General features: G+C 45.6%; 1 protein-coding gene across 4 annotated transcripts; it reads right to left on the bottom strand.

Annotated features, from left to right (window-relative positions):
* Positions 1-2: 2 nt before the first annotated feature.
* Positions 3-24,310, bottom strand: ANKRD42 (ankyrin repeat domain 42). Of its 4 annotated transcripts, XM_064441419.1 has the most exons (13): positions 24,093-24,310; positions 22,299-22,457; positions 21,107-21,270; positions 19,591-19,698; positions 19,166-19,285; positions 18,415-18,550; positions 14,327-14,527; positions 11,049-11,174; positions 9,402-9,507; positions 8,612-8,787; positions 8,077-8,203; positions 5,244-5,388; positions 3,684-4,765 (listed from the first exon to the last, which is right to left on the bottom strand). In XM_064441419.1, the coding sequence occupies exons 2-13, from the start codon at positions 22,315-22,317 to the stop codon at positions 4,637-4,639; spliced, it is 1,557 nt and encodes a 518-aa protein (XP_064297489.1). In that variant the 5' UTR covers positions 22,318-22,457; positions 24,093-24,310; the 3' UTR covers positions 3,684-4,636. The 4 variants fall into 4 exon arrangements, with proteins under 4 accessions (XP_009500843.2, XP_064297489.1, XP_064297490.1 ...); XM_009502548.2 differs by lacking the exons at positions 3,684-4,765; positions 22,299-22,457; positions 24,093-24,310 and adding an exon at positions 3-1,690 and having other exon boundaries at positions 21,107-21,295; XM_064441420.1 differs by lacking the exons at positions 3,684-4,765; positions 8,612-8,787 and having other exon boundaries at positions 5,257-5,388.
* Positions 24,311-25,456: the final 1,146 nt, after the last annotated feature.

The raw sequence follows: 25,456 nt of genomic DNA, 5'->3' as shown, positions 1-25,456 counted from the left end.
CACGGGTGCTGGCAGCAAGGATCCGGGCAGGTGCCCGGCAGCCACCTCTGTCTGTAACTGTTGTGTGTACAAATCCATCTTTGTTTATAGCATACACATTTCTGAGGTTCCCTGAATTGTAGAATCGTTTATGTTGGAGAAGGCCTTAAAGATCATCGTGTCCAACTGTTAGCCCAACTCGGCAGAATTGGGTTAAACAATGACCCTAAATCTTTTAAATACCTGCAGGGATGGCGACTCCCCCACCTCTCTGGGCAGCCTGTTCCAATGTCTGACCACTCTTTCCGTAAAGGAATTTTGTCTAATCTCTAATTTAAACCTCCCCTGATGCAGCTTGAGGCCATTCCCTCTCGTCCTATTGCTAGAGACCTGGGAGAAGAGGCCGACCCCCACCTCACTACAGCCTCCTTTCAGGTAGTTGTAGAGAGCGATAAGGTCTCCCCTCAGCCTCCTCTTCTCCAGGCTAAACACCCCCAGCTCCCTCAGCCTCTCCTCATAAGACTTGTTCTCCAGACCCTTCCCCAGCTTTGTTGCCCTTCTCTGGACACAAAATGACTCAGATTGATCGCCTGTGCTGTTCCTGCATGAGAATTTAGCACCAGCGGTGCTGTAGGAAATAGCTGCAGTAGCAGCTTCTCACCACTGTCATCCCCTACATGCAGAAGTGGGTTCTAGAGGCTGAATTTCTCCTCTCTACTCTGACACAAGCCTTATGCTGTAACTCAGCGTGCCTCTCCCCAGCCTGTGCCCACAAAAATGATTTATCAGTACCTTTGAAATTGTTTCCTTTGGTACCGAAGGAGAGGGTAGATCAGGATCCACGCCCATGCAAATTAACCTTATAGTGCAAGGATTTCTTACTGGAATCAAAGCTTAAAATATGCATCATGAGGGTTTCAGAGGGAAAATAATTTCACAATAGCACAGAGATGAGAGAAAAAAATCTGTATGTGAAGTCATGAAATGACTTTTGGGCATGGAGGAGAGGTCAGGATTGCCATTTCTAACCACAGCACGCCCCAGAACAGAGTGAACTCTTCAGCCCTGAGTTAGAGGCTTTCCACTGCAGTTCATCTGGCACCTCATGGAAGGAATATCCTCCTGGCTCATTCAGGAATGACTTGAAAATGAGAGGTGAGGGGCCTGGCACTCGTCTGCAGCCGAGCGAGTACTTCTCCCAGACTTTGTACTGTGGTTCCACACTGAAGGTCCTTTCTGACTTTTTAGGAGGCAAGGTGCTTTTTTATCTCTTTTTTTTATTATGATTTTTAAGGCAGTAGTACAAACCAGATGGAGATAGTTTGCTCAGACCTAGTAGGACCTCTGACAGGGCTGTAGTTAACTTGAAATCTTATGTTGTGATTTGCAACACTGTTGCTAAGCTACCACCTAGATAGAAAGAGAAGTCTTACTTATTTTTCTAATAGAGGTGCTACTGCTTTGATTTATAATATTTTCTATCCCAGAGAACTAAAACAATAGTTCAGTGAAATTCAGTGGGCCACAGCTCATCTGGGGAGCTGGGCTACGCAAACTTTGCATTGTCCAGCATGTTCTACCTCCTCGGTGGGCGGCCCCTCGTCGGGTTCCTCCCTCAGCGCAGCCTCACAAACACTCCTGCAGGGCTGCAGGCTGCTTGCTTCTTTACTTTCTTTTTTTCTTTGCAAGACTTGGAGATGGTCTCAGCTTCCTGAAACAAAGGATGTTGCAGCCATTAAATAGCAGCCGCTTAAACCTGCTACCTCATAAGGCAGGATTTTAAAATATACAGCTTTGAGTAACCACAGAATATTGTTTGAACTGAAGCTGGGGGCAGAGCGGAGGCCCAGGGCACGGGATGACATTCACAGCAGGGCAAGAATTGGTTGTAGCAGTTGGAGAAGTTTTGAAAACAAACCTGCCTCGATAGAAGTTGCCTCCAGGCCTATCTAGTAAACCTAACGCCCAACTGAACTTTTTTAGATTGCTACTGGTGAAAAAACTAACTACAGCCACTCTTCCACCCTAGAAATGGGGCATTCTATGGCTGGATTTTTAAACCTGCCAGGGGAGTAGAACAGGTAACGCCTTGAAGTGCGCTGTGGAAGCCGAAGATGCCTTTTCTTTCAAAGGTGGTGGCACCTGGCTGGCCTGAGGGTCTCAGCAGCGTGGGAAGGACCAGTCCCAAGGGTACAGTGGGAAACAAACAGACATAGGAGCATCACAGCTTGTATGTGGTGGCAGGGAGAGTGGGCACAGGCTAAAGGAAAGTGAGAAAAGGGACAGGAGAGCAGGAAAGGTGCAGAAGCAACCCTGCAAGGTGGGGCAGGAGGAAGAAAGTGGGGAAGGATAGAAGAAGAGAGAATGAGCTGTGAAATGTGGTTGTGCTAGACCACATTACATTGCCTGGGCACGTGGGCATGTGAGACAGCTGTGAAGGCAGCACGCTGCGCAGGAGTGTGACACAGGCACCGTAGCGACCTGAAGGCCTCGCTGAGCCACAGCAACAGGGTGGCGTCTGCTCTCATGGGGCCTGAAATGCCCCAGATGTTTCCATGGCCAAATCCACGCGCAGCTTAAATGGTAACAAAGCTGAGCTCTAAATGTTTTTTTTCCTGCTCAGAGCATCCATCAAGCATTCTTCCCCATCGCATTCGGAAAAGGACCATTATCTATCCAACAGGGACAGGCGAAGCACCTGGGCCTCATTCGAACCTGGCTGAAGAAGGCAGCAATGTTATCCCTTTTATCCAGCAACCCAACTTGGCCTCCAAGAAATATGTAAATATTTTGTGTCAGGCACAGGCCAGCTCTCCACTCCTGCGTGATTGCCCGAACAATCTCCTTATAAAGCTGTTTTCTCTCGCTCGCTCCCTCTGGACCAGCGAGCATTGAATTACAGCGGTCACACTGCACAGCTTCAAGCAGGGCACCGCGCAGGCTCCATCTCAGAAGAGTGCTGGTTAGAGCATCCCCCTGGGATGGCTCTTCTGGGCTCCTCTAAGCAGAGGAAGGAGCTACAGCCAAGCTGCCCACATTGTCAGTGACTGGAGTCCTCGCCTGGTTATCGCAGGGCCCTGCAAACAGCTACTCAGTCGAGGCGGTGTAATGGGGTGTAATGGTCGAAGTTAAGCGAAGCGCCAAGAGCAGCAGTGACGCTGCCCAGGCTGGCAGGGCCATGAGCCTTTCTCCCGGCTGTGCCCTTGGAAGGACCAGCGGTGTTACTGCACACCAGTTCCCACAACCCACAGCAGGAGGAATTTAGATGCCGCACTCAAGGGCTGCCCAGGGACTAGATGGCAAAGATCTGAAAAACGGGGTCTTGACAGTCTCATCAGTTTGTGGGAGTTACGTAGCAGGGAAAGGTCCCAAATGCCAGTTAGCATGTGAACTTCTGATCTATCCTCAAGATTTGATTTTTAAAAAAAAGCTACAGTTTTTCTGTCTTTGCTGGCTAAGCCAATCGTTAGGTCATAGCTGCATCTTCTTTTCTGTCAGTGGGCTTGATAATTATGATGACAGCAGACGACACACAAGAACACTCACTGAAATCAGCCACTGCACACAGCAACACAGTACGGTACTACAGTACTCCACCAACTGACTTCTCAGTCTGGTGTAAAAGGGAGGAGCACAAACCAGCTGTGAAGCAAAAGAAATATCCTACCACATGTGCTGCAGTTCCTACAAAACATCCCACACCTCAGGTTGAGAGCTGACATGAGCAGCCAGAAAGGCGGCCTGGTTAGAAGGAGAAAATTACTGAAAGAAACTGACTGCTGAAAAATACTGATAGAGAAAATGTCTGCTAGCCTGGGGACTGTGAGGCTGGGAACCAGAAACATCCTTGAAAAGTGCAGCTGGCCTCTTTCAAGTACAGCTGTGGTACCTAAGAACCAGAGGCATCCTGGGATACCACCGGTAAGTGCAAAAACAAGGGACTGTGAAGGCGACTTACTGTCTGAAAAGGTGAAAAATAGTCTGGAAAAATTAAAAGCAGAAAGAATCGAAAGCTCATTATCTATTGGCTGTTACAGGTGGAAAGTAGAAAATTAGAGGTAAGAAACCAGCATCTATTGGCTGCTTGCAGCGGTGTCTTCTACCTTCTTATGTCTCTATGATATAAAAAGGTCTTAATTTTTATTCCAAAATTTGAGGCCCTCTCTCCGAGACCTTCCCGTGCTGCACAAACTTTTCCTTTCCTAAGGAGGCTGAATTTGCCACACAAACTTTCTACAAGCTAGATTTTGGACCCTCACCAGGGATGCCTGGCTGATGCCAGACTCTGTGACACAGATCATCTTTGAAGTGAGACTCTTTCTTGGTCCCTCTCTGGGCCCGCTTTTGGGGTTCAGCAGTTTGTCCTCCCCTCTTTTGGGGATGGTTGGGTCCCCCTCTGCAATCAGTTTGTCCTCCCCTTTGGGGTGGTTTGGTCCCTTCTGGAATCTGTCTAATTCACTTCATAGCACTATTATATATCCTTATAGGTAACGAGTCATAAGTGTATCAGCTGTTATGTCGTTAAGTTTGCTTCACTAATGCTAAGTTTGTAGTAACCTGTAATAGCACACACCTGCTTGGTTATTGCTATACTACTGATTGTTGCTTTACTATTGATTGCTGCCATGCTATTGACTGCTACTATATTATTGATTGCTTATAGTATTTTGTAATAGCTTGACATATATATATTTATATTTGCTTTATTAACCGTAGGCTTACTTGCTAGTGGTGATTTTGTGGTAGCATACTTGCTGGTGGTGGTTTTCATGGTATTTGTGATACTCTGTAATAAAGTAGAGCAATTCAGAGGATAAAAGCCTCTGCGTCCTTGTGTATTACAGAATCCTGCAAACCCACGGTTGCGATTCTGTGCGCCCCCGCAGGCCAGGTAATTCTTTAGGTGGTGACACACCCCTCCTGAAGCACCAGCCCAGTCTCAGGTACCAGCCACAATGAACTGTCAGTCACTGCATCGCAGTGTGGAAGTACTCAGGGATCAGTCCACTCCCTTTTGTTAATACAAAGATGGACAATGTCGTGCTTCTCTGCCAGGGTACAAGAGAAGCGATATCCTTTCACAGCAGAGACACTGTCAGGGCGTGACAAGCCTACTGCTTCAGTGTCCCAACCTAAAGGTCGCTAGCACATTTACTCCAGCATTTCCTAGTGCCATGCCTGGAAGTCCCAGTGAAAACAAACACGCACAAGTGACAGGCCGTAGCCTCTGTCCCACACACGGGGGGAGCTTGTGTTGCACTCACCGGGCCGGGAGCAGGGGGGACGCGGGTTTTCTCCAGGCTCTCTCTAAGGTGCCTTATCTCAGCACGGTAGTCGTCCAGCTGGCTCTCCAGCTTCTCCCGCCTGACTCGCTCGTATTCCAGCTGGGCCTCCAGCTCCCTCACAGCCCTGCCATAAGCAAAGGGGACAAGCAGAGCATGAAGCGCATCCAAACCTGCCCTGGCTAATCCATGTGCTCCCGTGCCTTTGCTAAGGAACAGGTTAGTCACGGCAGAAAGCAGTGCAGTACTCCTCACACCAACTGCTGGTGGGAGCTGCCGCATCCTCCTGGCTCTAAACAGCTGTTTTTCCTTCTTCCCTGTCAGCTGTGCTCAGCGCAACCTGACCACGAGATGGAGACGTCTTCCCACACACTGAGCCAGACGCTAGGGTCTTGGGGAGGCTGTAACCCAGGGCCATCGCCAGAAGAGGGAGAAGTGCCCAAGGAGCAAAAAGTTTAGTATGAAACAGAGAAACAGCATAAAACTAGGATTCTGGCGGGGTCAGGGGCAGCTTTTTCGTTTACATCTGGTGCCTCTACATCCTTCCCATTGATTGGCTTAGCCACAGATGAGGAATACTCAAATGACACCCCCCATGACACTTACTGAAGGGAAACTGAAACACCAGCTGATACACAGTTGCACAAGATCATATTGGTCACACCCACAACTGCTCCTCAATTAATTTAGATTCCTGGAACTGGTTAGCCAAGACATAATTCACATATATTCTTATAACAACAATTGACCTCAGCAGCTGAGTCATCTGGAGCTGAGCTGGCTCTCCTCTGTATCAGGCTGAATTAGCACAGCTACAAAGATGGAAGATTGGTAAACGGAAAAGGGTGACATCTGTCCTGTGGATTCAAACAGCATGGCAGGAGAGCTCTCAGCAAGAGCTACCGGATTTCCAGGACCAAAGTATTCCAGACTCATACAGCCCAAAGCTCTCAGGCTGTATCAGCCTTAGGGACATGGTAAGAACGGCCTGTGCTCATGCCAGGAAACCAGTGCTCAGAGGGGACAGGCTGACTTCTTGCCTGCTTCAGCTTAACGAGACACAGCTCCAAAACTGTGTGGCATGCACACAGTGACAATTTTTATCATGCAATGCAGCCTGGTCAAAGCACTGCACAGTGGTTCACAACAGGCCTCTTGTACTAAAGCAGGAATCTTCAAAATCTGCTACAGTAGCCTTCCCAAGTGGCAAGTCCTGCTTTTCATCTAGGAAAATGGTGTCATCATTAAATATTTTAAAATAATGAGGTTCTCTGGCATATGATGCAAGCTTCTTGCATTTTATCCACAGGCAGGTACCCTGAGAAGGGTAGGCAGGTATGCTGAGAAGCGGTACTTCCATTACAAATGGCCAGTGTGGAGCTAGAGATGCTCTCTGGCCTCCACAGACGAGAGGGACCCTTCACAGATCCTCACAATTTTTCTAGTTTAGCCGCACATGCCACAGAAAACAAAATCCCATAAAGAGCCTTGTCAGAGCCCTCTAATACACACTTTTGAGTAGCTGCTTTATCCAAAATGAACTCTAATTTCTGCCATTAGACAACCGCTACTTTTCTGTCATTACAAACAGATCGCTCTGACCTTCCAACATAGGCATCAACATCTGAGCTGGTCAACCTCCTCCTTTAAAGCCAGGAGAGACACTCCTAGAAGTGATGAATCTCATCCTGAAGTACCTGTCTAATTGGGCCCAGAAGTGCCCACCTCTCTTCAAGAAGTCTAAAAAGGAGTTGAAGGTAACTAACTTGGCTGTGGATACCGACATTGCAGACATATCAAGTTAAGGAAGATGGCCTTTCAGCCTGGGATGAGTCAAAGGGTGATCTGGAACCAAAAGAAATCCTGACCTCAATTTCTTGGCTCATATATGGTTGTAATGCAAACTCCTTAATTCCAGTCTGTGACACCTGTTACCTGCTCCAGACCTACAGACTGTAAGTCTGCTGTCTTCTTGATGGCATACAAGCCCTCTGGATACAGTCTCCTCTCAGTGAGCAAATAAAGACAATGGTTTGGGGAAGCCCAGACACATAATGGACATGGTTATCTAGAGAGACTGAGAACAGTGGGTAGCCAAATCTTTGACAGGTAGAGGTGGAGACAGGGCTGTCTTTTCGATGCTGCATTGTTGTTTAAGTCCTAAATCTTTGACAGACACATGGGCTTTTCTTTGAAACTTAGATGGTCTACCCATCAAATCACCTGACCAATCTAACAGAACCCTTTCATTTACTGGAGACCTTGAGAACTAGATGGACATTTGAAAAGTGTTCCACGTGCAAGGGCAGGTTTGCTGAGGTTTCTTTTTTCTGTGGTCTGGATATGAGCTGATGTTTTCTTGAGCGTAGAAATATATTGCCCCTGACACAGAAATGTAGCAGGTCATTGAATAGTTTCTGCACTTCCATCCAAGCCATGCTAAGACTAATAATGCCTTTTTTCAGATTTATTAATGTGCATGCATGTATTGGGCATCCTCAATGCAAACAAAACAGCCAGGACTTATCAGTCCTACTGCACACACGCTGCAGGAAAACCTGAAGGCTGTGAAGATAATCTTCCACAAGAAGTGCGAACCCGTCAAACACTTGTGTTGTGCTGTGGGGCTGGTCCTGGTGGTAGAAGCCTAGAAATGGTCAGACATGTTGCTGAAGTCTCTTTCTTTTTGGCCTGGCTAAAGTTCGTAAGTGGAAAGGACAGAATGGCCAAAACAACTTGTGTGTAAGTTCAACTTAACAAAGGCTTTAAAATGGGCCTCACAGAGTTAAACATTAGCAGGGCAAGTTAACCTTACTTCTCAACTTCCCTCTCTTCTTTTTTCATCTTCTTCTCCTCTTCAGTTATTCCTCCCAGCTGTCTGTAGTTGCTGTAGGCAATTTCTAGTAGTTGCTGAAGTTCTTGAATCTTGCGATAGGCCCTTACTGTAAGATAGTTCTCCAGGTAGGTAAAATGCTTGGAGAAGACAGGCATGCTGGAATCTAATAGTCTGGAAAATAGTCTCACAAACACAGAGCAGAAATCACACTGCTCAGCAAATACTGAGCTACACCTGACACCCACACAGCAGACAGATGGCAAAAACAAGTAGCAATCCAATATGGTTTCACCAACACCGATTAAAACAGCATAACAATTATGTTCTGATTGCCCTCTGCTGTGCTTTCTAATTTTCCACAACTTCTTTGAATGCTCAGTGGCACAGATATCCTGTCAACTATCTCATCTTACAATAAAAAAGTCACAGCAGTTGGCAGAAACCATGCAACTACGACTATAATGTCTTGAGACCAACTTTTTCAAATAAGGAGTGATGGAAAGACAGTGCTTACTGCGTGCATTCCTTTTCTCTGCTTTATCCAGGGTTAAGTCTTCTTTGCTATCTGTACTCCCTTCCACACCATGTCTTTCAAAAAACTTAATGTTGTTTGCATCTAGTTCTTCATCACTAGAGTTACTGTCTCCAGTTCTTTGTGTGAAAAGTTCCACAGCCGCCAGCTGGGCAAATCTGCACAGAGAACAGTTAACCTACACTGAAATATCCCCATCATCAGGAAAAATGCAGCCATGCTCCCTGCATGTGATAGAAACTCTCTGAAAACTCATCCTGTTCCCATTCATCAGAGGGGGTTTCAGGATTAAAGGAAGCACTGGTAAACAAACTATGAGCAGATAAGCTGTTTTTTGTGGTATTCTAATGGCATGAGCTCTGCCTCAATGAAATCTTATAACAATGTCTCCCACATCAGAAGTACCTTTTTCTTTGCAGGTTTCCTTAATTGGCTCTCATCAGAAACTATATTATTTTTATTAATGCAAAAATCAGCTGGCTTTCACTAGTTCTCATTTACTTTGCATAGCTGGAGCATACTTCCCTTTTGCAGATCAGCTAGTTTTCATCTTTCATGTCTGACCTTGCTAAAAAAAGAAAATTAATTTAAGTGAAAATTAAAACCTTTTATAGCTACAATACAGCTTTGCTTATCAGAACTGGAATTCATGGTCCTGATCTGTTCTTGCTCCATCACTGAAAATCAGGATTAATTCCAACAAAGCTGACATGATACTGATATATAAATAGCAAGTAAATAAATGACAGGGCTACAGGATATGTACTGCTACCTCTTGGCTACATCCTTTGGAGTCTCTCCATCATCATTTGTAATGTCACAGTCAGCTCCCATTTCAATCAACCACTGCAAGCAATGGATATGCCCCTGTCCAGCCGCTACGGGAAGGAAGGTGCACACAAGTCAGTTATATTCAACTGAAGCGTTTCAAACCTAAAATGTCCCCCTCTTGACATTTTGACATGCCAGAGGTTGGGTTCACTAACACACCACAGGGAACATATTATTGCAAGAGAAGCCAATATTTTGAGATGTTCAGGTCACATTGGTGCACACAGTTTTGGGGAAGATCATGCAATGTGTTTTTCTGCCTCTTTCTAGTTCCAGAAATTTACTGGCAACTCTTCCTGGACATGAATTAAAGTAAACTTGCCCAGTCTCGTGCACTGAGCATGAGACACGCAAATAATGCCGCCTCACACTCTCTTGCAGTAAGGCCTATATGTCATAGATTTGCAGCAAAGCAGTGTCACCTCTCTCCAGCTCTGGGGTCTCATACATCAGACACAGCTGGTTGCCCCAGTCTGTGGTGTGTGGTGCGGTTCTGTCTCACGGAGAAGGAGAGAAGCCAGGGCTTTGTGCTGGAGCTACAGGTGCATCATTCCTTGGGCGAGAACTCAGGGCAACACTTCTCAGCTGCAGCCTAACACAACTGCTTTGCCCAGTCATATGACCTGGCACAGCTACTGCTCATACCACATGGTGCCACGAATGATGTCTCACATATGGAAGATGGTATTTGGCATGGCTAGCTGAAACCTGCAAGTTGTTTTTCTCAAGGAAGAATAAATCCAATTCTTGACAGCACCCCCTTTGGATGTTTGCCATATTTGTTTTCTTACTGAGATAAGGAAATGGGATTACAATCAGACGTAGTATTTCCCCATAACACCAACATTGCATGTAACGATTGGAGATGAAACAGTCATAGGTTAGCAACATTCCAAGAAGAGAGGGCGGGAAAGAATGTAGAAGATACTTTTAAAATCAATACATATAAATTTTCATAATGAGTACTTTAATTATGTTTTTGAAAATTCTAGCATTTATATCTATTCAAAAAGAAATGTGGGAAATAGCATTAAAAGCATATTACAATACCTCCCTCCTTCTTTCCTATCCTACTCTTTCAAACATTACTATGAAACCCTCAAACACAAAAGGACCGTTCCTCCTGTAGTGCTAGCACTCCACTACCCATCGAGGCATTAGATACCAGAAGTTTACCTTCCTTGACAGCATAGTGCCAAATAACTTTGTTGTGGTTTTCACAACACATCTCCTCAGTACGACACATTCAGGAAATAAAAGCCCAGGACACAATACCAATCATTTTTATACCTAGCTGGCAAATGTTTCTAAAAGTCTGGTAAAAAACCTATTTTTTTTTCAGTGTAGATACTGTTTTCTCTTTAATATAAACTCTTCCTTTTTGACTTCAGCTTGGTTATTTTGTTTTTAAAGTGACACCTACGCGCGCACACATCACAAAATATGTTTTCCAGGGTTGCCCTTTTGAGCCCTCAGGAAATGAGATGCTGTTTTTCACGAAGTTTATGTCATGAGCAGCCACTTGAAAAACTAAGTAAACAAGTCAGCAACAAACAGTAACAAGCTGAAACAGATCATAATTACTGACCTTTGTGCATGAGAGTGGATCCCTTATCATCCCGCTCATTAATATTGATTACTCCACTTCTCACTAATCTTCTAAGCATTAGCAAGTCCCCTTTGAAAGCAGCGACATGGGCTGGGAAAGCTAAAACTGAAAATGAAATGCATGTTTCCAAACAGATGCCACTAGTTCCACTAAACATGCTCATATTTGTCTCTCACTGCTTGCCTCTCTCATACTAACTCATGTGTGGGCACTCCATAGCTGTAGTTAGCCAGGTTAATGCACCCTTAATCAGTTAAAACACAGCTGCATAACTAGCACTGTTCATCAGAGGCTTGATTAAACATGTCTGGGTTATGGCTACAGGCATCTTACACAGTTAAGAGATTAATTTCATAAACCTGAAATAGCAAGTATACCTTTGCTTTACAGTTGATGTTGTATTACTGGCGGTAACTGGAGTCATTTGCCTATTTTAATTTCATAGTCTAACCAAATATATGAACTATTTTACTCCTTGCTTAAAAACTACCCATACAGACAATTTGATTTTTCTAATTATTTTTATAGACAGGGAGTACTGACATATCTATATGTCTCTATGTATGTATGTATAACAACATATCTGTATAATGACAAAAGACTAGCAGAGAAGGACAGTAAGTGCCTGGAAAAAGTAGAGAGGTGGAGGTGCAGGTCTCATATACTTGCTCCACTGAAGGTTCTCCTTACAGACCTTACCACAACTTGCATCCTTTGGCTAGTAACCTTAATTTTGGTGGGATATTTCCTGGCTAAGTTGCTATTCAGTGCAAGTAAGGGATTCTGAGCAGACAAATATGAAAACTCATGAAAATTAGACAGATCTTCTGTATGCCTACTAGAGTCTAAGAACATGGATAACTTGTTATTCCTGGTACAACATAGCATGATATGTTTTATTTCAATAATAGGTGAATGCAACACATTTACACAGAATACACACAAAATTGTATAGGTTGGAAAAGATCTTTAGGATCATCAAGTCCAACCACAAACCCAACACTGCCCAGTCCACCATGTCTACATCTCTTTGAAATACCTCCAGGGATGGGGACTCAACCACTTTCCTGGGCAGCCTCTTCCAGTGCTTGACAACCCTTTTGGGGAAGAAACTTTTACCTAATAGCCAATTTAAACCTCCCCTGCAGCAACTTGAAGCAGTTTCCTCTCATCCTATCACTTGTTACTTGGGAGAAAAGATCAACCTCCTTTCACGTAGTTGTAGAGAGTGATAAGGTCTCTCCTCAGCCTCCTCCTCTCCAGGCTAAACAACCCCAGCTCCCTCAGATGCTCCTCATAAGACCTGCTCTCCAGACCCTTCACCAGCTTCACTGCCCTTCTCTGGACACGCTCCAGCACCATAGTGTCCTTGTACTGAGGGGCCCAAAACTGAATACAGTGTGTGAAGCACAGCCTCACCAGTGCCGAGTACAGGGGCACGATCCCTGCCCTGCTCCTGCTGGCCCCACTATTCCTGATACAAGCCAGGATGCTCTTGGCCTTCTTGCCCACCTGGGCACACGGCTGACTCATGTTCAGCCAGCTGTCAGCCAGCACCCCCAGGTCCCTCTTCGCCAGGCAGCTTTCCAGCCACCCCTCCCCAAGGCTGCGGCATTGCCTGGGGTTGTTGTGATCAAAGTGCAAGACCCAGCACTTGACCTTGTTGAACCTCATACAATTGGCCTCAGCCCATCCATCCAGCCTGTCCAGGTCCCTCTGCAGAGGCTTCCTACCCTCGAGCAGATCAACACTCCCGCCCAACTTGGTGTCATCTGCAAACTTACTGAGGGTGTACTCGATCCCCTCATCCAGATCATTGGTAAAGATATTAAACAAGACTGGCCCCAACATTGAGCCCCAGGGAACCCCACTCATGACTGGCTGCCAACTGGCTTTAGCTCTGTTCACCACAACTCTTTGGGTCCAGCCATCCAGCTAGTTTTTTACCCAGTGAAGGAGTAGGCCCATCCAACCCATGAGCAGCCAGTTTCTCCAGGAGAATGATGTGGGATACAGTGTCAAAGGCTTTACTAATTCCAGGTAGACAACATCCACAGCCTTACCCTCATCCACTAGGCAGGTCACCTGGCCATAGAAGGAAATCAGATTAAGCAGGACATGCCTTTAATAAACCCATGATGACTGGGCCTGATCACCTGGTTGTCCTGTATGTGCTGCATGATGGCACTCAAGACAATCTGCTCCACAACCTCCCCTGGCACCAAGGTCAGACTGACTGGCCTGTAGTTCCCTGGATCAACCTTCTGGCCTTTCTTGTAGATGGGCTTCACATATGTGACCCTCCCGTCAACTGGGACCTCCCCTGTTAACCAGGACTGCTGATAAAGGATTGAAAGTGGCCTAGTGAGCACTTCTGCCAGCTCCCTCAGTACCTTTGGGTGGACCCCATCCGGCCCCATAGACTTGTGTGTATCTAAGTGGTGTAGAGAACAACTGGTCTTACTATTAAAGGCTGAGGCAAAGACAGCATTAAGTACCTCAGCCTTTTCCTCATCCTTTGTCACTATGTTTCCTCCCACATCCAATAAAGGCTGGTGATTCTCCTTAGCCCTCCTTTTATTGCTAATGTATTTGTATTTTTATTGCTTTTTTATAGCAGTAGCCAGGTTAAGATCTAGCTGGGCTTTGGCCCTTCCAGTTTCCTCCCTGCATAACTTTGCTGCACCTCTGTAGTCCTCCTGAGCTGCCTGCCCCTATTTCCAAAGGTCATAAACCCCACTTTTTTTTCTGAGTTCCAGTCAAAGCTCCCTTTTCAGCCAGGCCAGTCGTCTTCCCCACCAGTTTGTCCTTCAGGACATGGGGACTGCCTGCTTCTGTGCCTTTAAGACTTCCTCTTTGAAGAATGTCCAGCCTTCCCAGACCCCTTTGCTCTTCAGGGCTGCCTCCCAGAGGACTCTCTCAACCAGTCTCCTAAACAGGCCAAAGTCTGCCCTCCGGAAGTCCAAGGTAGCAGTTCTGCTGACCCCCTCCTTATTCTCTGAGAATCAAAAACTCTATCATTTCATGATCAGTGTGCCCAAGACGGCCTCCAACCATCCCATCACCCACAAGTCCTTTATAAAATCACATTGAGTATCCCAGTCTTAGCTACCAGTAAGTGTAGGAAGCATTGAAAGAACAGCTCTTCCTTATGTTGGCAATTTAAATGTTATAATTCTGCTCATATAAGTTCTCAGAATCAACAATTTCTACAGAATTAAAATGCCTATTTTATCAGTATCTCGACCCATACTCACCTTCCTGTGCCTCTGGATCCTCCTCCTCTTTTTCCACACTGTCAATATATTGCAGAATATTATCTTTATAGAACCGTTCAGCCAAGTCCCTTGGAGTCTCTCCTTGGTCATTCCTGGCTTTCAGTGTGTGCATGACACTAGCCATTTTACTGACCAAGAACTTAAAGCAATGCAAGTGTCCTTCCATTGCTGCCAGATGAGCTATAGAACAAGATGAAACAAAGTATGTTAGAACACAGCACTGCTGACCACCAGGAAAGCAGTGTTCTCACCACTGGTTAGATGAGGCTTGTCTACCAGCACCTGAGCCATCCAACATGGCACAAGTGGGAGCAGCCTCAGTTGGATGCTCAGCTCCTACCCAGGACAGAATTCAGCTCTACGCAAAGAAGGTAAAAGAGTCAAGGATAGGATCTGCAAAGAAGATTCCCTGGCAGAGATGATTGCAGGAGACAACAAAACACTGCCAAGAGACCTTAGAGCCAGGAAAATGTGCCACTGGGGTCTCACCTAGCCCATGAACACCAATCTCACTCCTTGGCAGCTGTCTGACTTCGCCATCCTAGGGATACACTCATTACAGAGGGCAGCAAGGGGTGCCCCGGAGTAGGAGTTGAGGCCTTTTCTGCTTTAGACCCACCTCCACTGTGCCGCCACAAACAAGCTTTGTCACACCTCTGCATCTCAGTTACCCCACCTATAAAACGAGGACAGTGACATTCACTTTACTTTATTTGAAGGCACATCCCATGAAAGAGGTTCTGTTCACAGGACTTCTGTCATACATTTCCTTCCTTCGACTGTTGTAGACAGTTGCTATGTGCAGGAGCGGCTCCACCTCACTATGGCAGTGACTGCTTCCCTGTGGGGGTCAAGTGTTTCCTCCCCTGTCCTTTAGGCTATGCTGAGGTTTAGTTATTTAATACTTCTAGAGTGCTGGGCCTATACCAAAGTCAGAGGTACAAAACACATGCTCATTATTTTGAAATTATTAGTGTTCTCTAGTCCCATTAATAGGAAGAAGTTGCTTATTATGTGTTACCGCTCCATGAAAATGCTCTGTAAAAGTTGACTGATGTTCTACAGGCGAAAGGACTAGTTTGTCTCCAGGTAAGAATCTCCTTATCTCCATACTTAATAAACAATGTACTCAGGTCAAAAAAAAGCCCCATGTCACTTAAGTTAATTTTTGGCACATGCAAATTCTCTATTGCAAACCATCCACAGCTTTCCAGAGTGCAATTGCTCTAAAAGGTGACATATATTGGCTTTATGGCAGATGATTGCTAAAATGTAATGTGACAAAATCTGAGTGTCACTGAAATCAGGGCAGTTTTTCCCACCGTCTTAATTTTATTCAGTGAGTTAGTTACTCAAGGAGAAGTGAAAAGAAGAGGTACCTTCTTAAAAGTACTGATTGCTAGTCAGCTGGTGAAAAATTGAATCAACCCTTATGAATCCACTTTCAGATACCTAAAGTCTCAGGGATAAAACTTCACCTTTTGGGATGAAACTTTTTTTTATCAGACATCTGTCCTGTGCAGAAAGCAGTCAGAAAAGCTCAATGTTTTCTGCAAAGATGGCAAGGGGAAAATAGATTCATACAATCACTAAGGTTGGAAAAGACCTCTAGGATCAAGTCCAACCACAAACCCAACACCCCCAGGTCTCCTAAACCATGTCCCAAAGTGCCACATCTACATGGTTTTTTTAACACCTCCAGGAATGGCGACTCCACCACCTCTGTGGGCAGCCTGTTCCAATGCTTGACAACCCTTTTGGGGAAGAAACCTTGCCTAATCTCTAAATTAAACCTCCCCTGCAGCAACTTGACACCATTTCCTCTCATCCTATCGCTTGTTACTTGGGAGAAGAGACCAACACCCACCTCACTACAACCTCCTTTCAGGTAGTTGTAGAGAGTAATAAGGTCTCCCCTCAGCCTCCTCTTCTCCAGGCTAAACACCCCCAGCTCCCTCAGCCGCTCCTCATAAGACTTGTTCTCCAGACCCTTCCCCAGCTCCGTTGCCCTTCTCTGGACACACTCCAGCACCTCAATGTCCTTCTTGATTAAAGAGTTGTATTCTGTCCGTGTCTTTTTGCACAGTTTCAGTGGGATGCTGTGGAAGATACAGAAAGGAGCTTTTCATAGGTGGCTTTTAACCTGTGCATTTCTTGGTAGCTAGTGCCCAATGTATAACCGTGCTGTATGAGCCTCAGGTATGCTGAGCACTTGCAGTTGAGACTAAAGCCAGAGAGTACTGTGATGTTAACACAAAATATGCAGCTTAATGCTGAGAACTTTGATAAACCTTGTCTCGGGCATCACAGATAGGCAGTGGGTAGTTGTTGTTGGTATCCCAACTTCTCTGTGTTTCATCTCGCCTTTTATAAAATCAGGCTAACATTGTTTGCTCCTCTCAAAGTGGTGACTGAAAAAAAAAGTGTCTGTGAAAAATTCAGATGTTGCACTATGATTAAATTAATATTATATTTAGAACAGATTTAACTAGTGAGCAATAAATGAAACATGGATATGGCCAAAAACCAAATACAGAGAGGAAACAAAATGTTGAATCAATGAGCACAGCCCATCGTGTACACCGAATGAGCCGCAGCTCTTCCCAACAATTAGCATGCTATAGGTAATTAAAGCCCCTCCACGTACATGCAAAAGGTGCAGCCAAGTTTTAGGTGTATGGCATCATAACCTCAGTAGATTCCTTTCAGTATACTGTTAGGAAAAATTATAGCACTGTCCAGCTAATCTTGAAGCTGAAATATGTAAAGATGATTTAAATTGACTTTGCTGTTTCAGAAGCTGAGCTGGTCTGTACACCACACCACTTTATTAATCTTTTACTAGCAATGTTCCAAAGCATTTTCTTTCCTTTGGATGATAATATAATCAAATGAAACAGAACAAAGACTGGAGGCTCAAGCTTCTGTAGACGTCAAAATAACAACAAAAACAGTTTTCAACTAACCAGTATATACAGAGCATTTAAGTAGAACTGTGCTGGGGTTTGCCACCTCTCCATAAAAGTCTGTTATCAGCGAAGTGTTCCCAAATGCAAATACAGCTACCTTATATGCTGCCACCAGGTTGTCTAACATCATGATCCCTTATTGCTAATACACCAGACGGCCTGCTGGGATGCAAGAGCCTCACATCCTTTAACAAGACCCAGGTTTGCAAACCAGAACACAGGTATCCTTAACATAGGGTAAAAGATTTTAATACGAGATATCAAAAGATATAGTTACAGAGAAAGCTATAGAGAAAAAACATGCTATTTGGAACAAATAATGTGACAAACCATAAGAAGGAAAATACTAAAAGGGACAGGATCCAATGAGAACACAGGGTATCAACAATACCATGCAACTTACAGAGGATACTGAGGCAGTGGCATGGTAGGCACAGGGACACTGGAGAAACTATGAAGAAACTTTGAAGAGCAAGAAATAAACACTGCCCATTTTGATTATGAAAGTCATGATTATGAAAAGAGTCAGATTACAGATAATACAGAATATCGGTAATCCAGAAATCAAGATGAAGAAATCACAGGCAAATGAGAACAAGGGGTTTTACCAAATCAGTTAAGGAACAGTGGGATAAGAAAACCCGCATATGAACGTGCCAGAATCTGATCACACTGGCACAGCCATTAAAGCCTGGCACAAATTCAAAAGGAGCATATAGCAGCTGAAACTGCCTCCTGCTCCACCTCCCCTTCTCCTGAGACCTCCACTGGCACACACGCTCCACCACATGCCTTCGAGATGCTGCCCACCCACACAGCGCCCTCACAGGCTCAGCCAGCTCCCTGTTCCAGCACCCAGGAGCTCTGATCCTTGCCAGCAGCAGCAGGAGATGAATAGGATACAGTCACCAACAGATAAATACTTTGGATTTTATAAATTCCCCCATCATTATAAAAACGGAATAACTATGTTGCTTGCATAGAATCAAACAGCAGATGCTTCTGGCATGCATTACTTATAATTTGTTACAATTATCATATCACAAAACAACTGTAAACCAAAAGGTTAAAAAACCCATATGATTTATCCTGTTATACCTGGAAGGTTTCCATTGTTATCCACATCATCTATACAGGCACCCCACCTAACAAGAAGCTGCAAACACCCCAAGCGACCATGAAAAGCAGCATAATGAACAGGCTTCCAGTCATTCCCATCTGAAACATTCACATTCTAAAACGAAAGCAGCAAGTTAATTCATTCATTTATCAATCTTAGACACAAGACAAATTTTATAAATAGGAAACAGCTGTTCTTTGTGTTAGATTATTGACATAAAATCAAATAGCTTTTTACAAAGTTTGTGCCTTTACAAAGCTCATGCAGTTCCCATTCCAAGACAGGTATTTTCACAGGTTCTTGGTTTTATTTAAGTAATACACATGTAAAAGGTGCATTTTTAGACAGAATTCTATCACTGCATTGGTCATTATTCCTTAAAGATGCACCTGGATTTTTTTTAAAGTTTATATCTCCTTTACTATAGATTTGTACAATTGCAAAAAGTCACAACCACCACAGCACCTGATCTTCATTTAATGACATCCTCAATGGGATATGGTTTAGTCATGTTATTGATTCTCTCTGGATTTTTGGATCATTTCCCTAATGTATTTTACAATAAAAAAATGGAAATTTACCCTAAAAAATTCATCAATAATAATATAACATAACATAAGTAATTAATCTACAGTCCTAAATCTCAGTTTAATCTAGGGAGAGTTTTGTTTGGAGAAAGATACCAGACTTTGGCTCTGCACTAGGGAACCGCGGGTAAAAGTCTCTCACCGCTCCACTTCGCAGTATGGTTTGTAAGGTGTAAGACTGCCCGTGGGCTGCAGCCAAGTGGGATGGAGTGCACCCACGATCATCTTGAGCTTCTGCGTTTGCTCCATTTATTAACAAAGCCTAAAAGAAATGTAAAGCAGAAGTTCAGTTCAGTTCATGAGCTGAAAAAGCAAACATTGCCTAGCAGGATGACTTGAGATGCTCAGCAGGACAACTCTGGGCTGACCTCAAGGCAATGACACTACACAAAATAAATCTGTTCGCACATGTTTTAACAAGAGTGACTTGATTCCAGATGTAAAGAAATCAAGAGGAGATGCTCACAGCTCCATTAGGAGCTCTCTCAGCTGATCTTCGTAACGAACTTGTCCAAAATGAAGGTCCGCCCTACTTACTTGCGCTTGAGAGTGAATATTTGTACGTACCTGCATGCAAGCATCCTGACCTCGGATAGCCGCAAGGTGAGCTGCTGTCCAGCCTCTCACAGTTACGTGTGTTGTATCAGCTCCGTGCCAGAGCAACCAGTGAAGGCACTGCTCAACCAAAACCAAAGTGGTTTATTTAACTATCTTATGTGTTTGAGGCACATTTTAACTATAATTTATCAATCGATGTTACATTTCAAAACAGTATCGGAATACGTCATTATGGAAATAGGACACCCCAGAGCATGCCTTAGCCAGATACTTGTGCATTAGAAAGTTACACATAAGTTACATTCTCCAGGTTTCACCCAAGGGTACAGAAAGTGCAAATAACCTACTAATTCAGCCCCTAGCATTGATTTTACAGTATGGCGTCTTAATTTTACTCTTCCAGATTAAAAATGTAATCTGTCAGAGTATTCACATAGCATGAGGTAAAAGCACTGGAAAAAACAATGCAGACACGCTCACTTGAATTCCAGCTAAAATTAGTGGCAGGCAAAATACCCAGAGTCAAATTTAAAGCCTCGTTTAATTTTCTATGCTCCTTAGGTGTACACAACCCCGTCTCTCTTGTCATTCTTCCACAGCTTAGTTTGGCTTATTCACCTTTTTCCAGCAGATATTATTGCTTGCAAAGGAAAGCTTTATGGACTATCCAAAAGCAGCTAGAGGAATAGTTAAAACTTTTTATTAGATATTATTATGATTTATTATCTTCTTCTAGGCCAGCCTACGGCTCTGGTTCCTCTACTGTTTCCACGAAGAAGCTTAGCAACAAATAGACTTTATTGAATTATCTGTCATCTAATACATTGATTGCAAGGAGGGAGAGTGAAATGAGAAATGGCAGAATTTATAGTGGCAGAAAAGGGGGGGCAAACAATCTGCTTTTAGGGCTGACAACATGATGATCAGCATTTTCTTGACAGTTTCTGTACATTCCAGTAACAGCACTCCACTTATTATTTCTTGAGTTTAGCAAGAACTTTACATTCTTTCCTTTGGGACATGAATTTTTATATGGTTATTCATGGCCTCGTTGCTTGAAGGTTAGATTGCTATAGAGATTGTACAAGGAGGATGCAACAAGAAGGTGAATGTTGTGCTGAATACAGCAGCTCAGCCCTCCTGGAAGTTCAAACCATTCATGCACCTGCTGATTTCTCCATCAATATTCAACCATTTTACTTATTAAAATAAAATATATTAGGACTATTTCTGTAGAGAATGAGGACATGAGACCATAGGCGCTCTTTACTCAGAGTAAGAAAATCACTGGTTTTGTAAAATCTGGCAACGTTGACTATATAGACTGCCTGGGGCTTCAGAAAGGCAAAATAAAAGCCTAAAAACCAGTACTTTTGCTTTGGTAAATATATTTAATGAGAAAAACAGGCAGAGATTATTGATTTAGCTTAATCAAAGCTAGCAATTTTTTGTCCCTCCTCTCCTAAAGGAGGAAAACATTAACCTATAAAACCTTGTGTGTCTGAACACCAACATAATGTTTTACCTCCAGACTTCCAGAGTGTGCAGCACAGTGCAACGGTGTGAATTTGTGGACTAAATCCACCTCATTAATTCTGGCTCCACTTCTTATCATTGACGCAAGCTGTTCTACCTCACCAGCTTTCACTGCCTCATGTACACTCATATCATTTTGCTTCTTCTTGACAGCTAGTGAGGAATAATAAAAGGACATTAGTCAGTTCAGCAACATTTAAGGGATGGGAAATAAGTGATGAATCAAAGAAACATCAGGGCCTCAGCTTCACAGGACCAACGAAAATATCTGGAGTAACCGATGAGATTGAGATACGTATCAGCAGGAATCCTAAAGCACTAGTTGTGTTTGTCAGAAACAGGCAATGTGCAAAAACCTGAGACAGCCGTACCCCCTCCAGCCCCAGGAAAGGGCCCGGGAGAAAGACCCAGAGAAAGATGACAAGAAGCCCAGGAAGAGCTGGAAGCAGAGCTACTCCATCTGTGTATGCAAATGTTGGAGCAGGTCTACCCCAACACTGGCTGTCTTTTGAAACTGCAGGCATCACAAACTCTTTCATTATTCACCTTTTCAAGTACGACACCAGGGAGGCTTCGCACTTGGGCAAACAAGCTCTCAGCCATCACTTCCCAGGTGCTCCACACGGCCATGCTCCTGCTGCTGCCGCCTAAGGACTTGGCCCAGCACCACATACCACGCTGGAGGGCACCAGAGCCTTCACCAAGTGAGCCTACCGTGTAATTGGTCCTGACTGAGCTACATGGATCAGCTTCAGGACAAGCTCATGTCAAAATTAAAGCTTCTGTAGAAAAACAGTGTAATGTAATCCTGCATTGCTCTCTATCTAGAACTACAGCATTGTTCTGTCACAGCTCACTGTAGCAGCCTGATATTTTGCTCCCACCAAAGTCAAAAACATTTTCACTGGCCTCAGTGGCACAGGATCAAACTCTGCATGTAGAAGTGGGGTGAAAAAAAATCCATCACTAGGCCATAGGATCAAATAACCTGCGTTCTCCTTTGGGCCTTTCCAAAAATTAACTATGTGACTGGAAACAATGGGAGTTACATATCCAAACCCCCTTGCAACATCTTGCCAAAACTTGTAAGCAGAAATATGTAACTTAAGTAGATCTAATGGCTGAGGGGGCTAACTTCAGATAATCAAACATAAGAAGAACCTAAAACAATTAGTAATCACCTTCTAGAGTAGTCATCATTCCAGTACCAAAATGTACTAACACTGTTTCATTAGATTTCACGCTGTTAGGAGAAGTCTTGAAGAGGTGGGCTGCTGTTCTGCAGGTCAAGCAAGCATGAAAATGTAGGTCTTAAGGTACTATTTCCTCGGCTTCTCTGCCTGTGGAGAAGAAATGGTAGCAGTAGTTAAAATTGTTACACAATTTGAGATAAAAAATATTAAAGAAATGAGAGGTTGCATGCAAATATTTGTGATATGTGTAAAAAAAAAGCACTAAATAACTAAATATGATGAAAGCAGTCTTCACAGTTTACCAGTGCCTATTTTCATGTAATTTGTAGCACAATAGTATGGCTCAGGCAGATTTGGGGTTGCCACAGAGAGGAAAAGAGGGCTGAAGATGTTTCAGTAATCCAGGCTGACAGTAATACACCCTGTGCTGTAACACACCACTTGATCTTGTGGCTGTGTATCACTCCACTTCCACCTCCCCCAGCTCAGCAGGCTGTGTCGCTGCCCTGCACAATGCAGCTTCAGTTAGGAACTGCGACTCCATCCTGCAAAATACTGCCTGAACAAACAGCACCAGCATACAAACACAGAATAATTCAGGTTGGAAGGGACCCCAGGGGGTCATCTAGTTCATATTTCCAAAGAATATTTAAGTACATTTTGTGGTTTGGGTTGGTTTTTTAAAGAGACAATATCAACAGGACATAATTTTCCCACAAGCGAGCCATTTCTCGTTATGCCAAGCGAGGGTTACAGACTTCAGCACAATTATACAGACTTACATCAGAGGAAGATCTGGCCAATTGCACTACTTGCCAATGTACTAATGTGTTTAACAAAATGTTCCAGTGCAGAAAGTTCAAGGTAATCCATATTTTTTCTTATCCAGAAGTAAAGCAAACGACAAGGCCCACCAGCACAGTGAATTTTGTCTCCCTTCTCCCTCTGGACTGTACAGAGATCGACACCAAGTGCTGCTGCACAGCCTGTTGGTGCAGGCCACCGCAAACAAGCTGCAGGCAGCTGCCCTGGGACTGAAGTTCAGGAAACAGCTGTCAACATGAATTCTGTACAAAATACGTTGATTTTGAAAGCTAAGGTTGGGTTCCGTAATTTTAGCGCAATTTTTTATCAAAACTGTTGTCAAGTGCTCACTCGACATTCTAAGAGAAAACTCCTTTGTAGAAGGAAGTATTTTGAGATGAGTACGAGTACCTGCTTAGAAATCATTAGAGAAAATAAGTGAAGAAGAACACGACTTGGAATGGGGGGACAAGACAATTTTAGACTTTCAAATATTTACGTAACACACAGAAAAAAACCCGTGCAGCACACCTTGGCAGCAGCTCGGGGGGACGAGGGGAGGCTGCCAGCCCCAGCCAAGGCCAAGCCGCTGGGCCCTGTGGCACCAGCCTGGGAAGCGCAGGGCTGGCCGGCCACGGCTGGGGGGGCCGCTGCCGCCGCCGCCGCTATGCCGCCTTTCCCCGCACGTTTGGCGAATATTGGGCAATCTCTGTATCTTGTGCGGGCCCCGGTGGAGCGCCATGTCACAGAGCAGCGGTTCCGGGTGAAGTAAATCAAGAAAGGCAGAGCGGAGGGAGCGGGCCCGCCGTCCCGCCCCGCGCCATGGCGCCGCCGCTCCGGGGGGCTTCCCCTCACGGCCCGGGCGGGGAGAGCGGCCGCTGACGGGCCACGGCGGTGCTCGGGGGGCAGCCAGTGCTGCCCAGCCCTCGGGGAGGAAAGGGGGAAGAAGAGGAAGGAGCGCGGGCGAACCAGTCTCACCGGCCGGAGGGGGAGACGGCGCGGCGGCGGCCGCTGGCATGGCGGCCCCCCACAGCAGCGGCGGCCGAGAGCTCGCCACCCTCACCGGGAGCCTGCCGCACTCGCCGCACCCTTCTCCTCCTCCTCCTGCCTCTCTCCGCGCCCAGCGCCGCACGGGGGTTGCTATGGGCACAGCGGGCCCTGCCCCCGGGCTCGCCATCCCCGCGGGGAGGCGGCGGCGGCGGCGGCGGCAGGAGGAAAATGGCGGGCGGGGAGGGAGGGAGAGGAGTCCGCGGCCGCGGTGCCTCGGGGAGAGTGCGGGGCCGGGACGGCGGGGCCGCTCTCCCTTAGGGAGGGACGGAGGACTTGTCCGGAGGATGGGGTCGTCCGTATGAGCCGCAATACGGTGCGACCCATCCCCCTGTGAATGGCTGTAGTGCGCAAGGGGTAGGGCGGCAGGAGGGGGCTTGCATTGCCCGGTGGTGCTTTTTGGCAGCCCTGGGCTCCTGTCTTCACGGCATTCATAGAATCATGGAATGGTTTGGGTTGGAAGGGACAGTTAGAGGTCATCTAGTCCAACCCCCTGCAGTGAGCAGGGACACCCTCAGCTAGATCAGGTTGCTCAGAGCCCCGGCCAGCCTGACCTGGAATGTTTCCAGGGATGGGGCATCTGCCACCTCTCTGGGCAACCTGGGCCAGCGTTTCACCACCCTTACTGTAAAAAAATTTTTCCTTATATCTCGTCTAAATCTACCCTCCTTTAGTTTGGAACCATCACCTCTTGTCCTGTCACAACAGGCCTTGCTGAAGAGGTTGCCCCATCTTTCCTGTAGTCCTCCTCTAAGCACTGGAAGGCCACAAGAAGGTCTCCCTGCAGCCTTCTCTTCCCCAGGCTGAACAGCCCCAACTCTCCCAGCCTGGCCTCACAGCAGAGGGGCTCCAGCCCTCGGATCATTTTTGTGGCCTCCTCTGGACCCGCTCCAGCAGGTCCATGCCCCTCCTGTGCTGAGGACCCCAGAGCTGGACGCAGCACTGCAGGGGGGTCTCCCCAGAGCGGAGCAGAGGGGCAGAATCCCCTCCCTCGCCCTGCTGCCCACGCTGCTTTTGATGCAGCCCAGGATATGGTTGGCCTTCTGGGCTGCGAGCGCACATTGCTGGCTCACATCCAGCTTTTCATCCACCAGCACCCCCAAGTCCTTCTCAGCAGGGCTGCTCTGAATCCCTTCATCCCCCAGCCTGTATGGCTACTGGGGGCTGCCCCGACCCAGGTGCAGGACCTTCCACTTGGTCTTGCTGAACCTCATGAGGTCCTCACAGGCCCACCCGTTCCTCAGGGAGAAGTGTAACAAATCAGTATCTCAACTTTGATACCATCAGTGATGTAC

Source organism: Phalacrocorax carbo, chromosome 1, assembly GCF_963921805.1.
Source record: "Phalacrocorax carbo chromosome 1, bPhaCar2.1, whole genome shotgun sequence".
Lineage (NCBI taxonomy): Eukaryota > Metazoa > Chordata > Aves > Suliformes > Phalacrocoracidae > Phalacrocorax > Phalacrocorax carbo.
This window is presented reverse-complemented; position numbering and strand designations above follow the sequence as displayed.

Coding starts and splice junctions, on each gene's coding strand:
- ANKRD42 (XM_064441419.1), bottom strand. Junction 14,528..18,414: donor TAACAATGGAAACCTTCCAG/GTATAACAGGAT, acceptor CTTGTTCTATAG/CTCATCTGGCAGCAATGGAA. Junction 8,204..8,611: donor AGAGAAAAGGAATGCACGCA/GTAAGCACTGTC, acceptor ACTATCTTACAG/TAAGGGCCTATCGCAAGATT.